Below are 10,890 nucleotides of genomic sequence, written 5' to 3' on the forward strand. Positions count from 1 at the left end.
CTCAGCGCCCGCCGAGCTCACGGACGGCAACAGCGAGCACCTGAAGCGGGAGCACTCACTGATGAAGCCGTATCAGGGTGAGCGCGGGGTTGGGCGGGCGGGACGGACGCCCCGCGGCGGCCCGGGCTGAGCCGCGCTTTCTTTCTGCCCCTTGCAGGCGCAGGCTCCGCCGCGATGCCGCTGTGGGACTTCCAGGGCAGCACCATGGTCACCAGCCAGTACGTCCGCCTGACGCCCGATGAGCGCAGCCGGGAGGGCTCCATCTGGAACCGCGTGGTGAGAGCCCGGGGGGAGTCTGGTAGGGGGTGCGGGGCCCCGGCGGGGTCCTAGGACGGCCCCAGCACTTGCCCTGATGCTCTTGGGCGGTCTCTCTGCACAGCCCTGCTTCCTCAAAGACTGGGAGCTCCACATCCACTTCAAGATCCACGGAGCCGGCAAGAAGAACCTACACGGAGATGGCCTGGCGCTGTGGTACACGCAGGAGCGGCTGGTGCCGGGTACGGTGCACAGCTAGGGCTGACCCTGTCCTGGAAAGTTTCTTGCCAGGGACGGTGTTTGAGGGTTTCACTAGATGGGGATGGCATGTCCTGCACCTTCTGCCCTGGGAACAGGTGCCCTCAGTCATCTGCCTGGCAGTAAACAGCTCTTACAGCTCTTTTCGGTAGAAGTCTCAGATCACATACTCTGTTTGGAGAGCCTTCTGTTTCCAATATTCTGCACTGTTCCAGGTCCTGTCTTCGGCAGCAAGGACAACTTTCATGGACTGGCTATTTTCCTTGATACATATCCCAACGATGAGGCCACGGAGGTGAGTAGTTCAGGGAGCTCACTCAGTGCTGAGGTGGCTGTTTCCTCACAGCTTTGTGCTTCATGCCTGGACCGAGGAAAAGTTTCCTCGTGTGAGAGTGGGCTGCTCTTCCTGTCATGGGAGCTGGTAAAGAGATAAGAAGGACCCTGCTCCATCTTCTGCTGTCAGTGACTACACAGATGTTTCCCAGGCCTTTTCTCTTCTGCATGAGAGGGTGGCACAGGGCTGGTGTAAACTATGCACTACCTATTAAGTAAAGTTAGAGGAATCAGCCTAAGAGTATGTTCATCCCAAATGTCATGTCTTGAACATCTCTGTGCTTTGTTTACTCATTCCTTGTTGTTTCTGGCCTTATTCTCTGTTTGCAGCCTGGGAGTCTCTAAAAGAGAAACTCCTGGGCTGGCATTTTGCTCCAGAATTCTCCATGGCCAAATACAGATCAGTCCCATGGGGGCTGGTGGTCCTTTTCTTCTGTCCTGCTCCGTGTTTGTGAATCTCATTATGGCACAGTCAGAAAATGTGCTAGTGAGATTTATTGCATCAAAATCTAATACTTAAGTCCTAAAGCACCTGGAAATGACCCATCTCCCTGTTTTGATGCTCACTGAGAGGTGAATTCTTGGCTCCAGCTGGCCTCTCCTGCTGTATATAATCTACTGACTAAAAGCCCTGAGTGTGGTTTTGCTGCTTACGTGAGATTTCTGCTTGTTCTGGGCCTTGGGCTGTGTTCTTACACTTCTTGCCCAATCTGGTGCTTACTCTGCAAGTTTGGGGTGGTCTTGTTGCCCTGGCTATGTGGTACAGTGTGGGCTCAGGACAAGTCTGGATACAAAAGATCAGAAATGGCTACTTGGCTTTAGCCACAACAAGCTCTCACTCAGTCTAAAAGCAGCTTTAGGTGGAAAATTACCCTTGATTTCATTGTTCTGCCCATTCTGACTGTGCAGCAGAGCTGTGGCTCTGTTGCTGTGCCTAGCTGAGATCCTGCTCTCACTGAGGTTTCTGACCAGGCAGGGGAAGGTGGTTCTTGGTCTGCAGCTCAAAGGCACCTGCAAACTGAAAGCAGCCACGCTCTCCTCTCTGCAGCGCGTATTCCCCTATATCTCTGCCATGGTGAACAACGGCTCCCTGACGTACGACCACAGTAAGGACGGGCGCCGGACGGAGCTGGCGGGGTGCCCTGCTGACCTTCGGAACCAGAACCACGACACTTTCCTGGCAATTCGGTACTCCCGAGGTCGCCTGACGGTGAGATGTGGTGGACGCCTTCTGCGGGGTGCCTCATGCACGTGACGTAGGGCAGTGCTGCGGGGTGGGTGTTGCTGTGTCAGCGGGTGACCTGCAGATGGTTTTCCAGGCTTCACTGCCTGCCTCTCCTGCACCTCTGGCTCCAAAAGAGCTGCAGGCGGGCAGTATAGCAGCATGGATTCCTGGTGTGACGCTCCCCTGGTCTTGCAGGTGATGACTGATGTGGAAGACAAGAACGAATGGAAGAACTGCATTGACATTGCAGGGGTGCAGTTGCCAACCGGCTACTTTTTTGGTGCTTCTGCTGGCACTGGAGATTTGTCTGGTGAGAGGGGGCTTTGCTTGCAGGAATACCTGTTTGGAGCCTGGAATATAATGGTGTGGATGCATTGGATAGCTTCAATAGCTTTTCTCTGAATTGTTAAAATCTTGAAACGCTGTTGGGTAGGGACCTGTGGCCTGAGAAAGGAGGCGCCGTAAGAGCTAAGGAACATCTCCAATTGGGGTTTGATACCTGGGGTGTGAGGGCATCTTGAGAGGGAGGGAGACCTGCACCTGGCAGACCACGGTCCCAGGGGTGCTCTGAGTGCACAGACATCTCTCAGAGCTCTGACAGCGTTTGGTGCTGATGGTTATTTCCTAGACAATCATGACATTATCTCGATGAAGCTATTCCAGCTCATGGTGGAGCACCCTTTAGAAGATGAGACTGTTGACTGGACCAAGATTGAGCCTAGCGTCAGCCTCCTTAAATCACCCAAAGGTGAGTCTCTAACCTTTGGAAACCTTCAGTGGGGGATTGGGATGCTGGGGATGGACTCTTAAAAAACGTCAGAGCTGTGATACCATGTGAGACCTTGCAGGAGCTGGGATTGGGTTGGTCTCCGTAGCTGTTCTTACTCTTCCAGACAACGTGGATGACCCAACGGGGAATTTCCGAAGCGGGCCTCTGACAGGCTGGAAGGTGTTCTTGCTGCTGCTCTGTGCACTGCTGGGCATCATTGTCTGTGCTGTGGTGGGAGCTGTGGTCTTCCAGAAACGCCAGGAGCGGAACAAACGTTTCTACTAGGCAAAGACCTGGGCCCTGGCCTGTGCCCAAAACCCATCTTTTCTACGGGGAGCTGTAAAAACTGTGGTTTCTAAAAGCTGTTTCTGAGAAATACCAGAAGTATTTTCTTATCTGTCTGTTTGGCTGTAACCCCTGCCTGGCCCTCGGTGTCTGGCAGGTTGGACCGAGGGGGGTGATGCCCACTGCGGCCCCCAGGCCGGCGGTGGGGGAGCCTGGAGGTTGCTCCCCTGTTTTTTCCAGTGCTCCCCCCGCCAGACAGGACCTGCCATGCTGCCTGTGGCAGGGGAGTGAGCGGTGGCGGGTGTGAATGTGAGGGGGCTGTGAGTGGGGCATTAAAGGACTGACACCACCCACAGCTCTGGCTCTGTCTGTGGTGGGAAAAGGGGGGCGGGGGGTGAGATTCTGCTTGCGCGGTGGGGTAGGAGGCCTCGGGGGGGGCTGGGACTGGAGTGTGGAGCAGTTGGTGGGGATGGAGGTGGGAATTGTGGGGTATCCTTGGGTGTTTGGGATGGGCTGGGGATCCCGGTTTGGTGGCAGGTTGTCCCTAGAGGATCCCAGAGGAATTTGGAGGGGGCGGGCATTGTGTTCCCTGGAGGGTCCTGGAAGGGGGTGCCGAGGAAGAGGGGGTGTCCCAGAGGTTTCTGGTGCGGTTCCCTGACGCGGAGGTCACGGACACAAAGTACACGACCAATGTGATCAGGTTGATGCCACTTTATTAAGGGATACGCAGCAAGTTATACTATAGCACAAAGCACATGTGCTAAGCTGTAGCTGCTGATAGGTTAAAACTGTGTTTCTTCTACGACTGGTCTCAGTGCAGTGTTTACGTGCCGTGTCCTGTGACACTGACATCCTGTTTTTCTTAGTGTTTCAGTCTAACTTACCATTCTGCCATCTACTCAGTTTCTCAATCTATCTTGGCCTTGCATACGTCCTTCACTACACCTGCGGCCTACAGTTACAAACAGGCCACTCGGTCTGGATCACTCATGTCCATTGTCTTCTAACCATTCCACAAATCCCCCTTTTTGTTTTTGAGCAATCCAGACCCTCTTTTGTACTTGTGCCAGAAATATTGCACTGACAGTCCTCTGCAGGGCCCTTTGCAGAAGATTGATAAGACATGGCAACATTAAGAGCGCAGTCACTACAATCAGAAAGACCACTCCTACAGTTTTGACTAATGTTATCAATCAACCAGATAATCCCCAACCTTTAAACATCCTTGTCAGCCAGTCCAAGCCATCATCTTCCATTAAACTTTTCTTTCAACTGTTGAATGCTTTTATAAACAGATTCTGAACTATCGGATAAATTCATACAACACATTCCTACAAATTCATCACAACCATGTCCTTGCGCTAGAAGCAAAAAATCAATTGCAGCTCTATTTTGTAACGTAGTATGTCTAACACTATCAACATCAGTTAAAAGACAACTTAGAGCTAAGGAAGTAGCATTAGTTCATTTGGTAAACCAACACCCTAATTTATTTAAAGTAGTTAAAGCATTTGCAACGCCAACTCTTGGTGCCAACACGGAGGCCGCTATGATTTCACCTGGATTCCAAAATTCAATGTTTTCTTGACAAGAACTGCTAAATTGATGAACAGCCCTTTGGACTTGCTTATGACTTCAGGTCACATTCAAAATCATTGACATGTTTGGTGTTAGTAATGTAAGATGTCTGAGGCTACACGGGACTCCATCCAATTTAGATGGAATGCCACCCTAGGCACGATCTCCGCAGATTAAAAACACACCAGGAGGTAGTGCAAGAGGAACAACAGAGGATCATGAAGCATTAAGTACGGTATAATTACACCATGCAGTAGCATTGCGATGGTCCTTTCCATTCTCCTGTAGCGACATCTTTGTATTGAACAAAACCACTAGTTCCACGCCTATTTATACCGGATTTCAAACCCAAACTGTGTATTACTACTGGTGGTTCTTCCTGATCATCTGTGAGCCGTAAATAATTTAACACATACACTGCTTTTGCAAGTCGCTCTGCAGCAGACAAGACCTCTTCCCCTTTTTATTTTTGCAAAAGGGGTTTCAAGGTTTGGTGCACTCTCTCCACGATGGCTTGTCCTGTGGGGGAGCGTGGTATACCTGTGATGTGACGTATACCCCAGAGTTGGCAAAAATGAGTGAATTTTTGAGAGGTATAGGCTGGACCATTATCAGTTTTAATTTGCACAGGCACTCCCAGTGCCATAATTGCAGCATGCATGTGTTTAATTACATGTTGTGCTGTTCCAGTCTGTGCCATTGCCCAGAGCGCTAGAGAAAAGGTATCAATTGAAACACACACATATTTGAGCTTGCCAAATTCTGGGATATGGGTTACATCCATCTGCCAGAGTTGTAGAGGCCGGAGTCCTTTAGCATCAGCTACAGGAATGTGAAATTGCTTAGCCAGCACTTCTGCTGACTGATGAAAAAATTCATGTGACAACCTGGCTTGTTCAAAGGTTTTAACGACAGGACCTTCCAGGCTGGAGCAACAAGCTGATCACCCCGAGCGTTTCCCAATCCACATTGCTGATGACTGCGAATATGCATAATAAAATACTCATCCTTGTGGGAGACATCAGCCTGTCAGCCCTACACAGCCTCTGAAAAGCAGCTAGGCTTTGATGAGAAACAGGCCTTGGGAGAAAGATAAGAAACTGCTGGGTTGTGCCAAGGTGGCAGGGAAAAACAACGGACAACTGCAACACTGACCTGTGGAAAAACTTCTGAAATGTGAGAAGTTACCGCTGCCTGAACAGCGCGTGAATTGAGAAGTTGATTGTTCTGCACAGCGTGTGTTAGAGTGGTCTTATGCCGATAGGAGAAGAAGTTGGTAACTGTCTAATTGCTGATTTGCTAATTATGGAGCAAGAGCTTTGGCGAGAGCATAAGTATGTACTATTAGAAAAATAAACAGCTTTGCATGTTATAGAGTTGTGCAGGTTCGATATCCTCCCGCAACACATCCTGATGCTGGTTTAAAAGGGTTAGTAACTGTAACAACAGAGTGTAACATAGGATTCTTTACAGGTTTTACCATGCTGTGTTCTAGATGCTGTACGGTACCCACAACATATAATGAGTCTGATACTACATTGACAGGTTCTTGATACCAGTGTTGAAATGCCGAAATGACAGCTCAGAGTTCTAAAGTCTGTAAGGAGTCTCCAGACACCCCTGGGAGTATTTTGTGTTCCCAGGCCTCCCCTTCCTTCCAGGTGACTGCAGCCCTCCAAGATTTTCGTCTGGCATCAGTGAAAACAGTGATCCCTTTCACTGGAACTTCTGATTGCATGGGTACATTTTCAAACCACTGGTGGGATAGCAACGACAATAGCTTGTCCAAAGGATAACTATTGGTGATAGTTCCTAAAAAATCAGCAATTGCTATTTGAAATTCTGTCGAAGCGGTTAGTAACCAGTCCAAATATAACCGAGAGACAGGAACATAAATAACTATTGGTTCAAGACCTGAGATGTCTACAACTCGCTGTCTTCCTTTAATGATAAGCTGCAAGAACAATTCATGATGTGTAACAATTGTTTTCCTGGGCTGGAAGGGGAGAAATAAACATTCCAAAACTCGTAAATTTGGTTTTCTCTCACTTAGCTAGATAATAAGCCCTAATGGGTGTTCACGCTCACCTCCAGTTAATTAACATTAGGGAAGAGCTTTATCTTCCAGTCCCCTGTGAGTATAAGCTGTTATTATTTTATGGGTTATGACCTGCAATGCTTGTCATTGAGCCTCATCCAATTGACGGCGCTCCTGAGCTTGCACAGATGTTCCCAGGAGTGGCATCAACGGTTTCAGATCATCGTTCGTAATTCCACAGATATTACAAACCCACTGGATGTCCCCTATTAATTTCTGTACATCAGACAGGGTTTCTATTGTTGTGTTAACTTTTACCTTTTGGGGACGAACCATTCCATTTGTAATGACCCAGCCCAGATACAGCCATGGTTTCTCTTTCTGAATTTTTTCTGGCGCTATCCTCAACCCTCTTTTCCCAAGACTGTATTGTAGCTGTCCCAAAATTGTCTTAGAGTCCAGCTTTTTTCCTGCTATCAAAATATCATCCATATAATGATAAATAAGTAAATGAGGATACTGTTTCCAGATGGGTTCTAAAGCCCATGCAACAAATGACTGGCACATCATGGGTGAATTTTTCATTCCTTGAGGTAACACCACCCAATGATACCTTTTTGCTGATTCAGCCTTATTTACCGATGGCACTGTAAAGGCAAACCTTTCAGCATCTTCTGGATGTAAGGGGATTGCAAAGAAACAGTCTTTTAAATCAATTATTACCAGATCCTAATTTTCTGGCAACATAATTGGGGAAGGCAAGCCGGGTTGCAGAGCACCCATATCACATATAACAGTATTAATTGCTCATAAATCATGTAATAGATGCCATTTCCCAGATTTTGTATGAATTGTAAAGATTGGGGTATTCCATGGGCTAGTCGAAGGTACAATGTGTCCAGCATCTAGTTGTTCCTGTATCAAATCATTAATAATCTGCAGCTGATCCTGTTTCAGCAGCCACTGGTCAATCCTTACTGGATCATCAGTCCTCCAGCTTAATTTTAGGATTGGCTACTGTACTGTGGCCACCCCTAAAAAGGCGAAGTAACCAATCAAGCTCCCACCTGACTGAGCAGATCTCTTCCCACCAGTGCCACAGGCAGATGCATTACATAGGGACACGTGGTTACTTCCTTGCCATCAGAAAACATAAAATGCGATTACATCCCTACTGATGGATGTGACCTGAGTTCCTCCAACCCCCACAATTCCTGTACTTGCTGGCATTAAAGGCCACTGCCTAGGCCACTTATAAAAGGGTACAATTGTTACATCTTCTCCAGTGTCTATGATAATTTGTAATTTACTTGTCTGTCCATTGGGGTGTCTCATCTCCATCTGCTCCTCTGGCTTCCCTTGACAAATGCCCATGGCTAACAGAACATCTGGTTGTCCGGTGGACCCAAAACCATTTTTTCTCCTCTTCCTCTGTTCTGCATTGAGTAGTTTTGATTCAAATGGGATTAACTGAGCAATTTTGTATCCTTCCATTATGGTTAAAGGAGGAGTGAGTATCATGGAGTGATTATCAAGACCATAATCTTGATTTTTCTCTCAAAGTCAGCATCAATAAGTCCTGGGACGACAAAAATACCTTTCCTAGATACTAAAGAACGTCCGATTAATAAGGCACTTAAACTGTGTCCCAGGGGTCCTGTAAGATCTGATTCAACTAGTTGTACCACGGTATCTGTAAGGGATACAGCTACAGCTGTTGCCAAGTCCACTCCTACACTTCCGGAGGCGGCAGTGGACTAGCGGTCCGAGCACCTTGAACTTGTGTCGTAGTGCAAGGGCAGGTCGTGCTCCGTGTCCCATTTCTCTTTTTTCGACATTCGTTGGTGCTATGATTATCTTTCTGGCACTGCTTGCACCATTTTCTTTGCCGTGGCACACCCGCCACTCCATTGTGCAGGGGACTATGACACTGCGCTTTAAAGTGTCCTAATTTCCCACAATTAAAACACTTCTTACTTTTCTTTTCCTTACTGCTTTTTTCCCTGTAAAACCAGTTTCACTGCTGCTCCTACCGCAGCAGCCATAAAGGCAGCCTTTTCCTGGTCCAGCATTCGCTCTGCTGCTCCCAACAGCTGACGATCTGTGAATCCTCGTGGCAGGAGACTCAAAACTTTCTTAGTCTTTTCATTAGCATTTTCATAAGCCAACACATCAAGAAATTTGACTTTCATTTCTTTGTTCAAATCCGGATTACTGTTAATAGCAGCACGTAACCTACAAATAAACTTTGGAAAAGGTTCCGTGGCACCTTGCTTTATTCTTTTGAACATCAGCGTCACTTTCTCATTGTGCATGGCCAAAATAATTTTTAATGCCAGCTCTTGGGCTAAGCACAATACCTCCAGCTGAACACCTGCTTGCCGATCAGGTTAGCAAATGGACCCGACCCTAGCAACATCTGGGACTGTACCCCATATAAGGGATCCCCTTGGTGACGGGGTGTGGCAGCCGCAGCTTCACAGGCTTCTTGCCAGTGATGGAAAAACTGTAATTGTTGAGATGTTGTTAACAATGTCTGTATAATCATACGCACATCATATGGCGTTAACAGGTTCGCTGTAAAAATATACTGAATCACAGAAGTAGTGTATGGCGATTTCAAGCCATATTGGGTGACTGCTAATTTTGCTTCTTTTATCATTTTCCAGTCTAAGGCCTCCCACGCATTACCCTGTGGAGTTGCCACCATCGGGAATGCCGTTGGCCCAAGCTGATTAAACTGCCTCTCTTCTACTGCATCTCCAATAACTCCCCACCAAGGATGTGCTGGATTGCTATTAACACCCATGTCTCCCAGTGTTCCCCTCAACATTTGTGTCGAAGGCGGCGGCGGTCCAGCAGCCAATGCTTCCTCTTGATCCCCCAACTCCATATTGCTTTGTAAAAAGGGGTTATTGGGAAAAGTAGGAGGTGGTGGCGCCGTGGGAACAGGCTGGGCAGATTCTTGCATTCGCGTTTCAAGCTGCTCTAACTTTCTTATTAAATCTTGTAGCTGTGAGTCTCCAAAGCCATGATGGTGTTCATGCAACGACTGGGGTGACAGCGGTGAGGACAGGGGTAGAGGTGGATGGATTCGTTCTGGGGATCGGTCCCTCGGGCTTGGTATCAGGGACTCAGGTGGTGATGAAATCTTTGGGGGTGTGGATGGTGGATCTGCTACGTGTGCCTGCTCCCGGTTCTCCCTTCTAGATGAGGGCAACAGCACTGACGCTGCTTGTGGGACGGCCCCCTTGCCTTTTCCCGGGACTGCTTTTGGGAATATGGGCCCTGCAAACATCATCGATGTGGCAGATTCTTTAGAACTTTCTGCCTCCGCCGAGAAGGCAGCAAAAGTGGAGGCGGTGGCTTGCTGTTCCATTTTCATGTCTTTTAAAGTTTCTTGAATCAACCTCCACAATGTGGAGAATTTTACACTTTCCATGGAACCTGAGCTAATGTCCTCCCACAGTGCCACACCGATCTTGTCCCAAGTCACCAACTCAAAAGCTGCGCTCACTGAGGGCATTAATCCGCGCTACCGAGCCCGTGACAGCAACTTTCTCAGGTTTCCCTCATGGTATGATAACCCTCTCTTAGAGAGAATATGTTGGAGGAGCTTAACCACTGCCGCTTCTTCTTTGCTTAGCGTGGACCCCATCTCCTCCCCAGCCGCTCACCTGATCAGGGCGAGGTTCCGATGACTGCGTTAGCGTCCGCCAGGCGCCGGGGCAGCGCCTGCTACGGCTGGCTTCCGCCGCTCGGAGCCGTCTCTCCTGCTCCGGGAAGCACCGACGGGAGGGTCCCTGTCCGGGCACCGCCTGCACGGAAGTCACGGACACCACGTACACACGACCGATGAGATCGGGTTGATGCCACTTTATTGAGGGATACGCAGCAAGTTAAACTTTAGCACAAAGCACACGCGCTAAGCTGCGGCTGCTGACTGGTTAAAGCTGCGTGTTTACGCGCCCCTCTACCTTCTAGGAGTGGTCTGAGCGCGGTGTTCACGCGCCTCGTCCCGTGACGCCGACATCCCGTTTTCCTCGGTGTCTCGGTCCAGCTTCCCGACCTTCCCGCCACGTACGCAGTTCCCCCGTCCCCGCGGTTACGGGCAGGCCGCCGCCCCGGGTGGCTCCGGTGTGCGCTGCC

At 49.0% G+C, this 10,890-nt stretch overlaps 2 protein-coding genes across 2 annotated transcripts in view; both read left to right on the top strand.

Annotated features, from left to right (window-relative positions):
- LMAN2 (lectin, mannose binding 2) overlaps nucleotides 1–3,476 on the top strand; it is a 23,770-nt gene extending 20,294 nt beyond the window's left edge. The window contains exons 3-10 of the mRNA XM_026858332.1: nucleotides 6–77; nucleotides 158–276; nucleotides 380–497; nucleotides 729–808; nucleotides 1,895–2,056; nucleotides 2,267–2,381; nucleotides 2,700–2,819; nucleotides 2,965–3,476. Coding sequence (XP_026714133.1) covers nucleotides 62–77; nucleotides 158–276; nucleotides 380–497; nucleotides 729–808; nucleotides 1,895–2,056; nucleotides 2,267–2,381; nucleotides 2,700–2,819; nucleotides 2,965–3,125 — 891 coding nt within the window. The 5' untranslated portion in view covers nucleotides 6–61 and the 3' untranslated portion in view covers nucleotides 3,126–3,476. The remainder of the gene's footprint in view (nucleotides 1–5; nucleotides 78–157; nucleotides 277–379; nucleotides 498–728; nucleotides 809–1,894; nucleotides 2,057–2,266; nucleotides 2,382–2,699; nucleotides 2,820–2,964) is intronic.
- The window catches only part of B4GALT7 (beta-1,4-galactosyltransferase 7), a 13,693-nt gene that overhangs the window by 273 nt on the left and 2,530 nt on the right, over nucleotides 1–10,890 (top strand). The gene's annotated exons all lie outside the window — the stretch shown is intronic.

Source organism: Athene cunicularia (genome assembly GCF_003259725.1).
Source record: "Athene cunicularia isolate RWA chromosome 13 unlocalized genomic scaffold, athCun1 chr13_part1, whole genome shotgun sequence".
Classification (NCBI taxonomy): Eukaryota; Metazoa; Chordata; class Aves; order Strigiformes; family Strigidae; genus Athene; species Athene cunicularia.